A 17,768-nucleotide genomic window follows, 5' to 3' on the forward strand; every position below is an offset into this window, starting at 1 on the left:
GATTCATAGTCCTGCCCTTCACCCACACCCACAAGGCTCCTGAAATCAGCAGTGGCAGAGGGAAGAACAGATCCTTTATGCTCCAGGCAGCTCTGTGTGTGTGTTTCCCTAGCACCAGCAGAGGTACCTGGAGGCAGCAGTGCTGATAAAGTACCCCCAGGAGGAATATAGATGGAAATCCCTTTCAAACTGTAGTCTATTGTGTGCAGCAGTCCATTATGTGTAACCATCAGTCTGCTCCCCTGTTAGCAGTTTTAAATGGATGGCCTCGTATTTTAATTCCTTACCTCCTCCAACGTTGTCTGACTCACAGAGAAGTGCCTGATGTTGAAGGCTGCTTTGTTGCCTTCCAGGAGATCAAAAATATTCGCTACCCCTCCTGCAGAGACCGGGACGTGGTACTCCACCATCCTGAAATGCTGATCCTGTGGGGACAGGAGTGGTGGGGGAGAGCCAAGAGCCAGCAGACCCAACAGCTGGACCATGGCAGGATGAAGGGGCAGGGGCTGTGGTGTCTTCTGAATGTTGTCTGCTAGGGACCAGTGTTTTCCCACTGGGAGTTATCGTGGGGTTTGTGACTGGGGGAGCACAACTAAACTGCAAGGCTAGAAGCTCCAGGGTGGCCACAGCGTTTTCCAGCTCCAGGTGTGCAGTTTTGATTCATGTAGAGATTGGGTTACAGACAGTGGATGGGATCTGTGACTCGGTTACTCTGATTTTACAATTACTCAGTTACTGGAAGTACTGGAAGCATCTCATCACCCACTGAATCTAAAGGGGGTTTCCATCCATTCCAGGCTTCAGTGGGGAAGGGCATTCCCAGGGCAGAGGGTCACCTAAGAGCTGCCTTCCAGGCTCACTGCAGCTGCTTGGCTGATGTAACATCAGCCACCAGGAGCTGCAGTGCTCCAGCCCTCAGACAGCGTAGCTGAAAGCAGTGAAAAGTGTGACTCTGAGAGCTCGCATCTACGTGCACAAGATGTCACAAGATATCCACCTTGCAAGGATCTTCTTGGTCAGTTTGAAGGGATTTTGAAAGCCTCTCTTGAAAGCATCTGCCCTGCTTACCTTCAGGCATGTATTTGGGAAGTGTGACTTCATGAACTCTGTCAGTGTCTCAGTGCAAACCGTGCTGCTGTTTAAGTGCATCTTCACAGTGAATCCTCTTCCAAATCTAGGGGAAAAAGAAAATCACAATTAACACTGTAGAAGAGAGAAAAACAGATGAAGAAACTCCTTTGAGTGTGCTGCACAGCCCCTTTGGGGAAATCTAATCCAGGCATGGTGCAGCTTGAATGGGGTCATGGTTAACCTGGAGTGAAACTTAGTAAGAAGCCAAGCTATTGTTATTACTAATAAAACCAAAGCTCAAACCCTATTAAGCATTTCTCATTTGTAGCAGTGAACAGATTGCTTTGGGGGACACATTCTGGGAAGAGAGGCTGTGAGGGAGTAGAAAGTGCATTAGTTAACAGAGAATTTCAGTGGTGTATAAGGGACACGAATCAGGAAAAGTCATTGTTTTGCTAACACAGGTCTCATGTTCTGAGCACTCAGAGCTGTAGGTCAGTAACCCATGAGGCTGTTCAGTAAAAGTGAAACAGGTTCATTTTACTGACCTGCTCTTGATGTGCTGCAAAGAGCCAATGCACTGGAAACTCCCGTTCACCATGATGGCCAGCCTGGTACAGAGGGCTTCACACTCCTCCATGCTGCAAAACCAGCCAAGAAACTCTAGTAAGTCATTGAGAAGGTATAAAAACATGGCTCAGTACATATAAAATATGGTTAAGTAACTGCAGAACATCACTGATCTTCCCTAAAGTGTTGTGGGTCTCTGTGGATGCCACATTCAGCCACAAAAAAATCCCAGAGCTGTCACAGCTCAGTGCCCTGAAATTGTGCCAGAACCAGTGTGGGGTGTGAGAGATGGGTCTCTCCACACTTTTGCTGATCCCAGGAAGGGAGGCAGAGCAGCCCAGCCCTACCTGTGTGACGTGAGTATCACTGAGCATTTGTTCTGCACTTCCTCACTGATGATTTTCCAAAGGTGGCGTTTGGCGTTCGGGTCCATTCCAGAGCTCGGCTCGTCCTATTGGGAAAGAGAGCACTGAATGGAAATCTGTACTCCATAACTAAACAAGCCTGGGCTCGGGCAGCAGTTAGTGCAGAGGGAATTCCCTCTTCCTCCATTTTCATTGAGATTTTTTTGTTATTGGGATTTTTGATCAAAGCAGCAAGAGCACTGTCAGGTGGTGAGAAGTAAAGGCAGCAGTGCTGGGCTCAATAGAAATTGGGACAAGGCATATTTATGTCTGCTAGGCATCCTACTTAATACTGGGAATCCTGCTCACAGAGCTCTGCACACATATAGTGCACAGCAAGTGGGAAAACTGCACAAAAAGGTATGTTTTAGCAATGGGGTAAGCCTATGGAAGAACTAGAAATTCAGAGTGAAAGACAAGACAGGAAGCCAAACCTAGAAAACCAGAAAACCTAGAAAATTACATCCTAATCCTGAGGGAAGTGCCCACTTTGCTCTCCTAAAGTTTTGGAGCCTTGGATGCTGCTTTTCTTGCAAGGCTGTGCAGGTAAATTGATAGAAATAGAAAACAAGATAGAGCTGGAAACTAGGAGAGTTTAACTGGCAAACATATGGTCTTTTTTTGACCTCTGAAAGATGTTGCCAGAATAACTGAAAGACATGCCACTCTCTTACACCCTCAAAGAAATCATGAGTGTTTGCTGGAACTTGAACTTTCCTGTGATGGTTTCTGTTGTCAGGCCAAGCACAGGCACATGAGGAGGGTCCCTTAAGCTGTGACTGAGGAGATTTTGTGAGACTGTCCAGGTTCTCCTGCCAGCCCAAGGACCTGCTCCTCTTCCCTCACCCGGGCCCCCGTTTCTCACCAGCAGCAGAATGGATGGATTGCCAATGAGAGCCAGAGCAGTTGACAACTTCCTGTTGGTGCCATAGCTGCACATAGAGGTGACTCTGTCCTTGTAGGGCATCAGGTTCAGCCGGTGGAGGAGCTGGAGTACGACCTAGGGAGGAAGAGTTCTGCTTCCACACCAGGGATTACCACCCATGTATCTCCTGAAAGACTAATTTCCAGGCTCCAAATGACAGCAGTGCTGCCAGCCAAACCCTTTGTTACTCACTCCCTTGATGTCCCCCTCCGGGATGCCGTGCAGCCGAGCGTAGTAATACATGTGCTCCTCCACGGTCAGCAGGTCATCCAAGGCATCTTCCTGAGGACAGTAGCCAAAGAGTGACCAGTGGGCCTCACTGATGTCATTCAAGGACCTGTGTAAGGAGGTTGGTACGTCACTGCAAACACACTGAACTGCCAGTGCACTCTGGAATCAAACAGGAGGGAGAAAAGCCCTGTCTGCTCCTGCCTACGCCCTTCCCCAGCCCTTGAAGGATCTGCAGTGGATCTGCAGAGCTCCAGCTTTCAGGGCCCCAGTTCTGCAGAGGCTGTCTGTCCAGTATGTAGCTCTCCAGTTACTGCCACCAAGCCTACACCTCTTAAAGAAAGCTTTGAGGTGAGCCCCGCTGGTCTCCAGGTCTGGCTTAGAAGTGGGATCCCACTGCTGAGGATCTGAGCCTGATCCCATCTGCAATGGACTGAAGTAGAACAAACACCTCTGAGCAGCAAAATGCAACCCCCTAGGAAGCAACCATGCCACCTTCAAAGGATGAATTCCCCATCTTATTTATTTTTGCTCTGGTTGGAGTGTTTTAGTTCAGACTTTTACATTTCTTTTCCTTTGCCACCCAGCCTTAAAAAACAGCTCTCAGGTTGATTTGCTTTCCCAGAAATCATATCCTCCATACCCAGTATGATCCTGGACCCGCAGCCTTCCGCTGGATGCTCCAATATCCCCTGTCAGCATCTTAAAGATTGTTGTCTTTCCAGCTCCATTCACACCAAGCAAACCAAAGCACTGGGAAAGGAAAGGCAAAATGCAGACATGCTGTATTTGTAATGCAGAAATATTGTTCTGAGATGGGTGCTCAGTGCACCTTGCCCCTTCTTTCTCCGGCCCCTTGAGCAAGAGGAATTCCCAGAGGAACTCAGAGCATCCCAGTATTATAATGGAAATTGTTTATGGTGCAATATACTCCAGCTTCTATTAGGACCATTTGTTTAACACGGGGAATGATCAAGGATGTGTCTCCAGCAGAGTCATTCCTTTTACTGCAAGGTGCATTTGTGCAGGAGCTCAGGCCAAGTCCACATGGACTCGTTGGTGCAAAGCCTCCCCTTGACAGGGACAGAGCTGCTCATGGGAATGGGGTGAGTGAGGTTTGGGCTGGCACTGGTTAAAACCTTGATCAACACAAGGTTTTTGTCACATAGCATCACCAAAGCACTGCCTCAGTACGATGAAGAACTCAGTGTAGTTCCAGTATCTCATGGTAAAATCCACATTTTATCGCTCAGGTTGGAGATAGGCAGTTGTGTGTTGCACCAGCCATCACCACTGTGCTGAAATTACTGTTATTTTGCCATCATTACTACAGACAGCTGATGTGGAAGTCCTCCTGTGCTGGGGATGCACAGCAAACCATGGCTCTTCCCCACCTCAGTCCATACAGGAACAGGATCTGTGCACAGCCTGCAGTGAAAGGCCACAGCTTCTGCTGACAGATAGGGAATGGTGCCCTAAATCCCACCAGCATCAGGGTGATTTTTGATAAAATTCCACTCGATTCCACTCTTGGCTTAGAAAAAGTCCTCTGCCATAAAGACTAGCACAGTGTCCATGTGAGGATACTGTCCTTTCATCTCAGTGGGACTCTGGCAATTAAAATAAACCAGGTGCCAAGGATTAATTCCAAGCTTCCCCACAAGTCAGGTGCACAGCCTGGGGTAGAATCTGGTCTCCAGTTTCCTCTGGATCTCAGAGGTGCTCTGTGTGCTCCTGTCTGTTCACTTCTCAGGGAGGCAACTGCACTGACATGACCAAAGAATGTTTTTTCTTTGGAGTTAATTTTAGGTCCTGATTCATGAAACTGTGTGTTCAGCTGAAGTGATCTGTCTTCCCCTGATGGGAAAATACAAGCAGATAAGCCTGACTCACCATCTCCCATGCAGTTCAGGTGAATAATTTCAGCTGGACACGTTCTGCTGTCACTGTCTTAATTTACCACCTGGTGATCCCCAGCGACCCCCCATGACTGCACTGTGCAAACAGAGCATGCAGACACTTTGCTCTGAACAGAGCTCCATCAATTCCCATCCACTTTCCCTCTTCCTAGGGCCTTCAAACTGTCATTCGATGTCCCAAATATACCAGGAGCCTTTTGTCACTGCTGTAAACCCCAAGAATCAATAAATGAGGCAAAAAAGGGAAGAGGCCAGAGCAGAACAACAAACCATTACAGAAGATGACAGTGACACGGGAAGGCGCCCACAGCCTTCTCCCCTCTCTCACCTCCCCGGCAGGGATCCCAAGGCTGATGTTTTTCACTGCTGTGATGCGTTTGTGAGGGAGGTGGTAGATCTTGGTGAGGTTCTGGAGCTGCACCACGTCGAAGTCAGCTTTGCCAGACTCCACCCGGCTCCTCTCTGCCTGGACATCCCCGTCCTCCACGGCCGCGGGCGGCAGGAGGGAGGCTTTGCCGTGCACTCTGTCAAACAGGAACCTGGGGAGGGCAGAGAGGGAATTACCCTCCAGCAACAGCCTCCAGTTGGGATAGATCCCTGCGAGCCTCCCTGTGAGACCCCAGGGCACGCACACAATACTCAGATATCCACTTTCTGTTCTCTCCTGGCATTTGCTCCACCCAGTGCTCTCTTCCTGCCTGCTTTTTTCCCTCCTTTTTCAGCAAATATTCCTGGGCTGGAGCAGGTCCTGCCTCGTGGACACGCTCCTAATGCAGGTGACAGGAATGTTCTCGCTCCCCTCTGTGTGCACCCAGGGTGGAGGAGACAGGGAGAGCCAAACAGAGGAGGTTGTCAGTGCAATGCCTGCCCTCAGCAGGAGCTGAGCATCCACCCACCAAACCCCAAGGCCAGGGCTGCAGCGCCAGCCAGCACCGACTACCGGGAGACTCTGTAAACCACACCTCTGTTAGTTAAAACTCTAATTACCGGGACTTCTGCCAGACAAAACTCACTGCACATTCCCAAACTGTCCTGGAAATTTATGGGCTCCATAATTGACAGTGATGGTGCGGGAGGAAACCCCGGAGCTGTGGCTGGGGCTCTTTCCAGGCTCCAGCTGTTACTTACTCCAGCACGTTGTTCCAGACTCTCTGAATCATCCTGTCGTGAACTGTGAGACGAATGGCAAAGAACACGGTGCCCTGGATGAACATGGCCAGCAGCTTGGACGTGGTCTTGTCCAGCTCAAAGGTTTTGTCAGGGTAGTCCACTCCATAGGCTTTTAAGAAGCCCAGCAGTGCCTGATCCTGTGACAGTTCAATCAAGCCGTAGCCAAAGCAAAATTGTGGGAACAGAAGGAACACATGCCTTAAATTTTCAGCAAGATCGTGCAAGCCCTGGAAAAAAACAAAGAGCAGCACAGTCAGTCACTGCCTTTATCCATGGAATAAATTCATAGGTTTTACTGTGGGACTGAAGTGTAACAATTACATTGGGATTTGCCTGTGTCTCAGAGCAGAGATAAATTGAGAGCAAAGAGCCCTGCAGACAGCTCGTTTCACAGGCGCAAGGTCATAAAAGTCAACAGGCAGCTCGGAGGTTGTGCTCACCCATAGTAAACAGCAGCCAGTTCCCAGGATAGTCCCTGCTGCTGCTCCAGCACCCAGAACCCACCCATGAGCCAGAGCTGAGTCCTGCCACTGTGCCCCCATAATTGTCCAGCACAGCCTGCTCCCCTGGAGCAGCCCTGATGACAAACATCTCCATAAAACAAAAGATTTGGCTTTTCTAGACACAGAAGGGCTTTTCCAGCTAATGCACAGCAGAACAGCCCAGCGCAGTCTCACAGTAAAGAACTCTGGTACATTTCTAGCAGAAGAAAGGACTAGTGCATAAAGCAAACTGGAGAGGCACTAAATTAGCAGGGAAGGGAACTGACTCCCTGCCACTGGGGCACAGAGGGATGAAAAGGTGATCATAATTGCACATCAGTAAAATCCAAGGGGTTGCTGAACAAACTCTGTCCAGATAGAGAGAAAAATCCAACCCAGCTATTGTACTTGCCCTCCACAAAAAAAAAAAAAAAAAAAAAAAAAAGGAATCTAAGTGTAAGGTGTGCATTTTATCCCAGCCATTCCCAGGGAGATCTCAGTCTAAGAGAGGGGTTTACTTTAGGGAATCATCACTGTCTCTGGGTTGTTTTTCATCCCTGCAGGGAGAAGATGACTGCATTACAGACTGAAATGACAGACAGCTGGTGCTGGGTTAACTGCAGCACATGTCAGAGTCAGGGCAGTGACATTCAGCTGTCTCTCCCCACAGAACTCAACAATGGTTTGAAGTGTCCATCAACAACTTTTTATCAAGCATCTCCACCCACCTCCTGCCCTTCATCTTCCATCACCAGGGTGGTTATAAAGAGAGTCCTCAGTTTTCTCCCTCACTTTTCATGTTCTCCCTGCTGTCACCATCATTTCCTTTGCTGGGAGTGCAGGTTTACAGACAAGCAAGGTCCATATGTGACTCACGTCCTATCTGTAGGGAACCCTGTGAAATGCCGTGACTGTGTCCAGCTGCTGTGGACCTGATCAAAGCCACCAAAGCCCACCAGAAGCCTCCTGCTGTGTCACCACAGGCTCTGTACCAGTGGGGCCCCTACCTGGTCCGTGGCCTTTTCCTGGGAGAGCAGGAACACAACTGAGTGAGTGATAATGGTGTTGATGCCAAAGAACAAGTTGACACAGACATAAACGATGAAGGCCATCCCTGTTTCCTTGAAAAACCCAGCCAGCAGGTACATCCACGAAAATGATGCGTATCTATAAATGCCAGCAGTGCAGAGAAAACCATGGTAACTCAAAGGCTCCTTTGAAAACAAACCACTGAACACATCAGACCACACAGAATCACTGGATGGTTGGAGTTGGAAGAGAGCTTAAAGCCCATCCAGTTGCACCCCCTGCCATGGGCAGGGACACCTGCCACCACATCAGGCTGCTCCAGGCCCTGTCCAACCTGGCTTTGAACACTTCCAGAGCTGGAACATAACAGTTCTGTTCTGGCACATTTCCACATTACAGAGCTTAAAGAAAGGAAAAATGCCTTTGTGTCTGTTAGAGTTTGGAGAAAAGGTTTATGATACGTACATTGGATGTGGAACCCCACCTGAAAACAAAGAGACTGGGCCTGAAGGATTCAAAGCCAGGGAGAGTTTGTCTAAGTTTTCCAGAATTGTGCCACTGCTGTATATTTTGCTTTCTGATATTAAAATGCTCTTGAACTTTGCAAGAGGTCAGCAAGCATTTGCTTACAGCTTGGGCTGTTGCTGAAACCTTGAGTATTTCTATATCCTCACGTAGGGTTTGCTTTGAATAAAGCAGGCATGACAACATGAGTGCTTCACCTCCCTGCTCCTGGAAGGAGCAACTTAAGTCACTCTTTGTGAAGGGCACTTTGAAGAGAAAAGCCCACGTATTCCCCCCCTGGATCTCAGACTGCAGCAGCCTGCAAGATCCAGTTCCTTACCCTGTGCAGTGATATTTAAATAACGAAGCTCCGCACTTACCCAAACAGTAACAGCAGAAGAAATACTGCCACTAAGTTACTGTTGTTGCAGAAAGCTGGGATCTGGAAGGCTGAAATAACTCCCACGGAGAGTCCAATAGGGACCATAAAAAGTACCTGCAAAATGATATTAAAAAGTTGTTACTAGGACAACACCTTCCTACAACAATACAGAAGAAACAATGCCAGGACCGAATCTGAGCCCACAAATGCAGCTTGTTTTTTCTAAGGGAAACCAAACAAAGGTGGGCTCTCAATTCTCCCCAGATGAATTGCAGATGAATTCCCACAAAGCCACTTTGAATAGGCAAAGCCTCAGCATTGAGGACTGTGGACAGAAAGTACCTTAAAAAAAGGTTGCGAATGAAAAATACCCCTTTGGGTTTTCTGGTAGCCTTGCAGTCAGACCACTTCATTGTGCCCTGTAAATCTAGTCTTTACAGTGTCGAGTCAAGCCAGAGACCTACCAAACGTCTGCCTGGAGAGCTCCCTCTCTCCCCCAGCTTTGGGATTTAGCAGAATTTACTGGCAGGGATTCACTGAGAAATATCAAGTTGCCGAGAGCGCTGGATTAGTTTCAGCCCGCTGAATACCGACTGTGCAGGGACTCTGGGGATTTTTCCACAGGCTGATTTACAAATATGCACTGCTGGAGCGAGGGCAGGCAGGCAGGGAGAGGTCTGCTCCACCCTCCCTGCTGTGCTGCAGCTCGGGGCCACACTGCCCTGGGCCCCTTCCAGAGCTCCTGCAGGGCAGGGATCCTTGTGCTGCTGCCCTGGAATCCCTTCCAGAGCTCCTGCAGGGCAGGGATCCTTGTGCTGCTGCCCTGGAATCCCTTCCAGAGCTCCTGCAGGGCAGGGATCCTTGTGCTGCTGCCCTGGGCCCCTTCCAGAGCTCCTGCAGGGCAGGGATCCTTGTGCTGCCTACCTGGAATCCCTTCCAGAGCTCCTGCAGGGCAGGGATCCTTGTGCTGCTGCCCTGGGACCCCTTCCAGAGCTCCTGCAGGGCAGGGATCCTTGTGCTGCCTACCTGGAATCCCTTGCAGAGCTCCTGCAGGGCAGGGATCCTTGTGCTGCTGCCCTGGAATCCCTTCCAGAGCTCCTGCAGGGCAGGGATCCTTGTGCTGCTGCCCTGGGACCCCTTCCAGAGCTCCTGCAGGGCAGGGATCCTTGTGCTGCCTACCTGGAATCCCTTCCAGAGCTCCTGCAGGGCAGGGATCCTTGTGCTGCTGCCCTGGAATCCCTTGCAGAGCTCCTGCAGGGCAGGGATCCTTGTGCTGCCTACCTGGAATCCCTTCCAGAGCTCCTGCAGAGCAGGGATCCTTGTGCTGCTGCCCTGGGACCCCTTCCAGAGCTCCTGCAGGGCAGGGATCCTTGTGCTGCTGCCCTGGGACCCCTTCCAGAGCTCCTGCAGGGCAGGGATCCTTGTGCTGCTGCCCTGGGACCCCTTCCAGAGCTCCTGCAGGGCAGGGATCCTTGTGCTGCTGCCCTGGAATCCCTTCCAGAGCTCCTGCAGGGCAGGGATCCTTGTGCTGCTGCCCTGGAATCCCTTCCAGAGCTCCTGCAGGGCAGGGATCCTTGTGCTGCTGCCCTGGGACCCCTTCCAGAGCTCCTGCAGGGCAGGGATCCTTGTGCTGCTGCCCTGGGACCCCTTCCAGAGCTCCTGCAGGGCAGGGATCCTTGTGCTGCTGCCCTGGAATCCCTTCCAGAGCTCCTGCAGGGCAGGGATCCTTGTGCTGCTGCCCTGGGACCCCTTCCAGAGCTCCTGCAGGGCAGGGATCCTTGTGCTGCTGCCCTGGGACCCCTTCCAGAGCTCCTGCAGGGCAGGGATCCTTGTGCTGCTGCCCTGGGACCCCTTCCAGAGCTCCTGCAGGGCAGGGATCCTTGTGCTGCTGCCCTGGAATCCCTTCCAGAGCTCCTGCAGGGCAGGGATCCTTGTGCTGCTGCCCTGGGACCCCTTCCAGAGCTCCTGCAGGGCAGGGATCCTTGTGCTGCTGCCCTGGGACCCCTTCCAGAGCTCCTGCAGGGCAGGGATCCTTGTGCTGCTGCCCTGGAATCCCTTCCAGAGCTCCTGCAGGGCAGGGATCCTTGTGCTGCTGCCCTGGAATCCCTTCCAGAGCTCCTGCAGGGCAGGGATCCTTGTGCTGCTGCCCTGGAATCCCTTCCAGAGCTCCTGCAGGGCAGGGATCCTTGTGCTGCTGCCCTGGGACCCCTTCCAGAGCTCCTGCAGGGCAGGGATCCTTGTGCTGCTGCCCTGGGACCCCTTCCAGAGCTCCTGCAGGGCAGGGATCCTTGTGCTGCTGCCCTGGGACCCCTTCCAGAGCTCCTGCAGGGCAGGGATCCTTGTGCTGCCTACCTGGAATCCCTTGCAGAGCTCCTGCAGGGCAGGGATCCTTGTGCTGCTGCCCTGGGACCCCTTCCAGAGCTCCTGCAGGGCAGGGATCCTTGTGCTGCTGCCTGCACTCATCAGCCCCTCCAGGCAGGCACTTCTGGCTCACATTGCCCATGGGAATTCAGCCCTTAGCCCTCCCTGCACCAAAGAGGGCCGGTCACCCAAATGCCCTTGGAGACTGCCTGTTTTCAGAAAGTGATGGAATCACTGGGACTTCAGGCACTTGCTGAATCTGCATCAAGAGAAGTTTGTGGGATAGGTGGAGCAGATCTTGGCTGCACTGCCCATTCCCTGTGTGAGGGTCTGACAACCCTGCACCACAGGGAATGCAGAAGAGACAAAGCACTGCAGCCTACAGACACTACAAACATTTTCCCTCTTGGCCCAGCAATGCTTTCCAGCAGTGCCGTTAACCCTGTGCACCAGGAGGAAACTTAACTTCAGGAGGAACAAGGGCACGCCTATGCCAGGGAATGCAGCACGCTGCTGGGAGCTCAGCAAGGTACATCTATGCAGCACTGGGAAAAGGGACTGCTCAGGTCCTGCAAGGCTGCATTTGTAGCTTTCCTTGGCTCAAGAACTTTACAGCATAGGCTCTTACAGACAGCATTCAAGGCAGAGATGGGGTTTTGCCCAGCAGGGTTGTGTCAGCTGTGGGATGCCTGCTGCTGTCCCAGCCAGGGTTCCCAGACTGGCTGCAGCCTCCAGCTCCAAAGCCTCACCCCAGATCTGTGGAGCCTGGCTGACAGCAGATCCAGCCCTGCAAGCTGACAGAGGAGCAGCTGGCTGCTGCTGGAATGGAAATCAAGCTGCAGCCTGCCTCACGCTGCTCCCATATAAAAGTGCCGGGTGTTTTACACACACTCCAGAGAGCAGGAATGCCTTTGCTTAGCACAATCCACTGCTGCAGTTCACGTTTAATCATCCCCAATGCCTTGGAGAGCAATTACTACACAACACTCTTGGTTGCAATAAGAAGAACTCTAGGCAACCAACTTTAAATAAAGAACTTTTTTTTCCTGCTGTGTAATGCTCCTCCCGGTTCATTTAGGCATGTGAATTATTTACCAGGTCATAAATGAAGTTGGTCACCCAGTAGGTTGTCATCCCAATGCCTGAAATGTGCTGCAGCTGCTTGGCTTTGGTTTGGTGCTCCCTGACCATGTAGAGTGCAAAGCTGGCTGTGGTGATGGAGTAGCCCACCAAAACAGACATGGACACAATGATGTCCAGTAAGCTGTTGAGCCTGGGAGAAAAGGGGAGAAAGATGCATTTGGTGAGTGAAAGTGGCAGGTTTCCCTCGCTGTGAGGCTTGGCCAGAGCTCAGAAGCAATAAGGTCCTGATTCTGGGACAGCAGCTTTTATAATCCTGGAATGGCTTGGGATGGGAGGGACCTCAAAGCCCATCCCATTCCACCCCCTGCCATGGGCAGGGACACCTTCCACTATCCCAGGGTGCTCCAAACCCCATCCAACCTGGCCTTGGACACTGCCAGGGATGGCCTCACCACCCTCACAGAGGAGAATTTCTTCCTTTCTTTGCTCCCTTTGCTGATGGTAATGATGCCCAGCAAAAGGAACTCAGAGCACTGAGCTGTAGTGCTGGACCCCAGCAGGGAGTGGAGGCACCAAAAGGAAAACCATGTCATCATCATGATCAATATTATTATGATGATGATGCCCAAGCACACAAATGTGTGAGGCTGTAACTCTGGCCTCCAGATCCCCATGAGATCCTGCAAAAAAACCCTCACAGGAATCCCCAGCTCTGGTGGCAAGCAGTTCATGTATAGAGACAATGAACACAAGCTAAAACAGTCTCATCACTTAGAGAAAGATATCCAGCAATTTAGGTTGGTTTATGGTTTCCAATAAGCTGGTTGGACCCTTTTAAAGCTAAAACATTTAGGCATCAACCAAATGAATCTTCTTACATTACTTGTTCTTGACTCTGTCCTCCAGGATATGGGTGAGCTGATAAGAAAATACCTATGAGAAAAAAAAAAAAAAAAAGAAATTGAAAATGTGTCCCAATTAAAGCTTCTTTCACCAGGCTCCTGGTATTAACAATAATAGAGAAAACTGAGAGAAGAAAAGCAGATCAAAAGTGTGTTTCTGCTCTGTCATCTCTGTGTGATCTTGGGCAGAATTCTGAGCATCCTTGTTTTTCCTAGGACTTCACTTGGCTGCTCAGCAGATCTGAAATTCAAACCCTGGGCCTTGTTCCTACATGTGTCTGGCTGCCAGCACCATTCCCTTCCCACACCTCCAATCAGGCACGTGCCTGTGGGCCCCTCTGTTCCAGCTTAGATTCCTCACCACTGACACCTTTAAAACTGATGAATATGTTCTGTTTCAAAGCTGCTGTCTAGAGATCCCACCTCATTCCGTTTGTTCTTTTATAACCAGGAACAAATCTTTCCCTGCTGCCCTTCTCCACAACTGCTACCTGCCTGTGAGAGATGTCTTTCTCCATATGGGATTTGTGGGGGTGAGAGCAGAAACCCAGGTAAGCTACAGGACACTTTTGCCCCACAGTGTGGCAGTGAGTTCATTCTGAACTGTTCTATCTTAAGAAGCTAGAAAAAAAACAAAACAAAACAAGAGTATTTTGCTCAAAGTTACTAGCAAAAATGTAATTACTACACTGGTAAGTCCCACGTGATGTTTTAAAAAAATATCCATTACAATGGGTTTGTATCAGGCCCAAACTACAACTGAGAGATTCTCTGTTTTTGTGCAGGTATCTTCAGATGTGGTTTAAGTACTCCTTCTCCAAGAAGAACACCTAGCCCAAAATACACTGATATTGTTCACCACAGTGCTTTTGGCATGTCTGGAGGCAATTTGTGCCCACAAAGCAAAAGGAAGAACACGGAGGGGCTCTGGTGGGCCAGTTCCAACCTCCAGTGCAGGTCTCTGCCTTGGCCCCACCAGGATGGCAGCCCAGAGCCTGAGAAAGGGCTCCCATCTTTATGTGCTTAAAAATGAGGCCCTCAGTTTGTATTTTGACACCTAAGTAAATGCCTCAAGGAATGCTGGGGGACATCCAGCTGCTCTTAAATCCAGAGATTTTCTATAACACACCACCTGTGGAATTTAAACTCCTCACAGCCAGGTGCCAGACCTTAGGAATGATGTGATGAAGGACTGTTCTTGGTGATTTTCCCTAAGAATGGCCACTCTGGCAGGGGGACCAGAAGGGAGGAGCCTGAGGGTTTAGCTGACCAAATGTCATACTGAGCAAAGGAATTTGAAAAGGAGGATTTAATCAGAAATTAATTTTGGAGGAAAATAAAAAAAACCAACCAAACCTCAGTCTTGTCATCAGTGAGAGAAATGGGACTAAAATCTTAGACTGCTGATAAAGCCATGGAAGCAGCCAGGAAATGTTTCCCTTCTCCAAAAGGGAGAGAGAGAAAGAAAGATACCGTCTGTCTAATCTGTTAATGCTTCACTATAAAGCCATTTTCCTTTACTGGAGCTTAGGCTAGAAGTCAAAATTTCCATTTCAATGCTTCCTCCTTTTTTGTTAGCTGGGATTGAGAGAAGAGAAAGCACAATATACATAAGTCAAAAGCTATTATGACTTGCTTAGTGACAGGGTAAAAAGCTTTTTATGTATCTTTTTAAAATACATACCCAGTCTAAGTCAAACCTCTAAAGCAGGACTGGCACCTCTTTCTGACTGCTGAAGTGACAACACACTTTTTTATCTGGCCATTTCAGTGGTTCTTAAACCGTCATTTATTTGTCACAACAACAACTCCACTGAGCTGCCAGGAGCACAGCCCACGGAACGTGCCTCCAGTTGTATTTCAGGTTGGATTTACTCCACCTCAGGGGAACCAGCCTCATCATTCATTTTCTTTCTCCCCATCTCTGGTTTGAATGATTAGTGGGAAGCAGAGGATTGTCTGTCTGGTCATTTACTACTAAGCATTTCTTTCCAAAAACACATCAGCAGTGGGACGGATGGAACAAAAACTGCTGCTATTCTTTCCCCCTGAACATTGCTATTTTGTTGGTATAAAACTTACCCTGTAAAAACTTTCTGGCAGTTCACAAGAGCTTCCTGCCTTTGCCCTGGCTACAGCCTGTGTTTGGAATACAGAGACAGAGCAGGGAGTTTCACTGCTTAATAATTCAGCTGCTCTGGGATGGTCCTGCTGCTGGAAGTGCCTCGCTGGGGTCTCCTCTCTGGGCAGCTGGGCTGCAGCTCTGTGATGTGTGAGCTGAGGGCACACTGCCAACCCCCGAGGGGACAGCCAGGGCCTGTTTGAGGGGGTGGCCAGGCTCTGGTGACACTCTCTGTGAGCTGAGCTGGCTGGGAGGGGAATCTCGGTGCAGTAGTGTGAGCTGGGAAGCAGCACACACTGAGGTCACCTGTGACAGCATCTGCTGCTGCTGGAATTCAGGGTGTCACACTCAAAGCCTCAGGTCAGACGCCTGGTTCCATTACAGCTCGATTCAGACATGTCCTGTGAGCCAGGAGACACTGCCACCTGTGCCTGTGTCACCTGGGAGAGCAGCCCTCTGAGGTGAGCAGGGCCAGGCCTGGCCAGAACATGGCTGGAAGGGCACTGCTTGTCCAAGAAAGTCAATCAGGAGGGTGTTTCCACACACAGCTGCTGCTCTTGGCAGAGCAGAGCCCAGAAATCTCTGTGTAAATTTTCAATATAAATCTGTCTTGTCTCTGCACCCTGGCCCTCTCTGGAGGCAGACACAGCTACAGACAGGTTTGTGCCCACACCACTCTGAAAGGGGCTAAAGCGCCAAGGGAAAGGCAGGGTGCCCTGGTTTGCCAGCAGGAATTTGGGTTGCAGCAGTGTGTTATCAAGGAGAAGCTCTGAGGACCCCAAACGGGCCATCAGCACTCCCTGGCTCTGTGCGTGTCGTGTGTCAGAGGGAAAACACAGCTGAAAACGATGGTTCTCATTTCATCTCACCCTGCCCACCCTCACTCAAACCCAGACACACCCCCTGGGCTGCTCTCAGCAGAAGGGTGGCGTATTAAAATTTCCTAATCTAACCCACCCCTGGAGATGACCTAGAGGAGCTTTTCTCTGCATAACTAATGGGCACCTATCAAGAGACAGTCCTTCCAGTGCCACCTGAGAGGCAATAAATCAAACAGCCACTGCTGGCATTTCCTGGATGAAGCGTTTTACGAAGGAGCTGGGGTCCTCCCTGTCCAGCTCCCCTCAGCCTCTGACTAAGACAAATGAACTTGGTGATTTATTCATGCTTTTCAATTCTGTTTGGAAAGGAATTGCAGAACAGTGAGTAAAGAAGTGGCCTCATTGAAGTCAAGGTAAGTGTTGTCATTGATTTCAGCAGAACCAGGGTATCCCTCCAACGGGGAGAAGTTATCTGCTCTTGTAAAGGGACACTTACCATATCTGGAAGTCTCATTTTTTGGCAAGTTGGCTCGAAGAATGAAGTTGTTCAAGCTGTTGAGGTAGGCTGGGAGGCTGTGATAACCCTCAGGATTGTACCACACCTGCAGACAATTGAGAAATTGAAACAATTTGGGAGCTTTTCCTGGCAACATATTGGCTTGTCCTGCTTCACTTGTGTAAACTACAGCAGATTTCAGCCCTGGTGCTTTACAACGTTTCAACTGAGCTGAACCAGAGAAATGGGCATATCAGACTGCACCAGCCAGCCCTTGTTATGGTACATACATCCCCTCATGAGATAAAGGTGCTGCTAATTGATCTTTTCACCTCTGTATAATAAAATTATGACAGCAGAAAAATTGCCTCCTGCTAGCAAGAGAAGTAAGACCAATAAAGAAGAATGGGGAGAGAAAAGAAAATGAACTGCAAGTCATCTTTGTCATGCCAAGCTGCAGATTTCAGGCGTTTTTTTCTCTCTTTTTTGGAATCCCCACAAACTTGACGTCGCTTCTCCCGTGTCCCACACTTCCCATGCCAGGATGAGCAGATGGAGGCTGGTTACCTTAGTCAGTGTTCTGTTGGGGGGCACTGGCCTGATGTCAAACTGCAGATCTGCTGTCAAAGGCAGCCCAAAGCTCCAGCCACCATACCTGAGGGAAAACCAGAGGGAAATGCATTGCTGCCTCCATCCCAAAGCCCTGATTCCCTTGGATGGGCCATGCCAACAGTGCCACTGCCCCCCCAGGCAATTCCAGCCTGACTTCAGAGAGCTTATCCCAGTACAGGGCCAAGCCTACTCTCCTGTGGGAGCCATTCTTTGGAGGGAAAACACCCCAGAAGCTTGGCAACATTGACACAAAGCTGCTGAAAGCCTCCATTTGAGGAAGATCCTGGAGCTGTGTGCCTGCCAGTCCAGGGTGAGATGCTGCCTCTGACCCAGCAGATGAGCAGCTCAGTTTATCAGAGGCAGATGGACACATTTCCTGCCAGCCTTAGTGGCAGGTGACCTCTGCCCCAAGCCCAGCCTGGCAGAGCCCAGAGCCCCCTGGCATAGGGAAAGGCTCAGACTACTCTGCTCCCACTGGAATGGATGTGCTGCTTCAAGTGGAGCACACACTGAGACTCTTCAGAGGATCAAACCTGGAGGGAAATCTTTCCCCAGGGTTTACTTCGTGACAGGCTGTGTCAGATTTTTCTTCTTTTTAAAGATTTCTGTGTCAGACAAAGGCTTGTCTGCAGATCCAGCCCCAGCTGCCAGGTGATCGACACGTTATCCCCAGGCTATGATCTGCTA

The 17,768-nt window shown here is 50.2% G+C and overlaps 2 protein-coding genes across 2 annotated transcripts in view; one reads left to right on the forward strand and one right to left on the reverse strand.

The window, feature by feature from the left end:
* The window catches only part of ATIC (5-aminoimidazole-4-carboxamide ribonucleotide formyltransferase/IMP cyclohydrolase), a 141,952-nt gene that overhangs the window by 20,181 nt on the left and 104,003 nt on the right, over positions 1–17,768 (forward strand). The gene's annotated exons all lie outside the window — the stretch shown is intronic.
* Positions 1–17,768, reverse strand: part of ABCA12 (ATP binding cassette subfamily A member 12) — an 80,752-nt gene that overhangs the window by 2,389 nt on the left and 60,595 nt on the right. Inside the window, exons 39-53 of the mRNA XM_066322436.1 lie at positions 17,037–17,124; positions 16,470–16,575; positions 13,007–13,061; positions 12,141–12,318; positions 8,683–8,798; positions 7,777–7,936; positions 6,246–6,514; positions 5,446–5,656; positions 3,842–3,951; positions 3,163–3,307; positions 2,911–3,045; positions 1,989–2,092; positions 1,620–1,712; positions 1,069–1,174; positions 288–425 (exon numbers count right to left, since the gene is read on the reverse strand). Coding sequence (XP_066178533.1) covers positions 288–425; positions 1,069–1,174; positions 1,620–1,712; positions 1,989–2,092; positions 2,911–3,045; positions 3,163–3,307; positions 3,842–3,951; positions 5,446–5,656; positions 6,246–6,514; positions 7,777–7,936; positions 8,683–8,798; positions 12,141–12,318; positions 13,007–13,061; positions 16,470–16,575; positions 17,037–17,124 — 2,014 coding nt within the window. The remainder of the gene's footprint in view (positions 1–287; positions 426–1,068; positions 1,175–1,619; positions 1,713–1,988; positions 2,093–2,910; positions 3,046–3,162; positions 3,308–3,841; positions 3,952–5,445; positions 5,657–6,245; positions 6,515–7,776; positions 7,937–8,682; positions 8,799–12,140; positions 12,319–13,006; positions 13,062–16,469; positions 16,576–17,036; positions 17,125–17,768) is intronic.

Source organism: Sylvia atricapilla, chromosome 7 (assembly GCF_009819655.1).
Source record: "Sylvia atricapilla isolate bSylAtr1 chromosome 7, bSylAtr1.pri, whole genome shotgun sequence".
NCBI lineage: Eukaryota > Metazoa > Chordata > Aves > Passeriformes > Sylviidae > Sylvia > Sylvia atricapilla.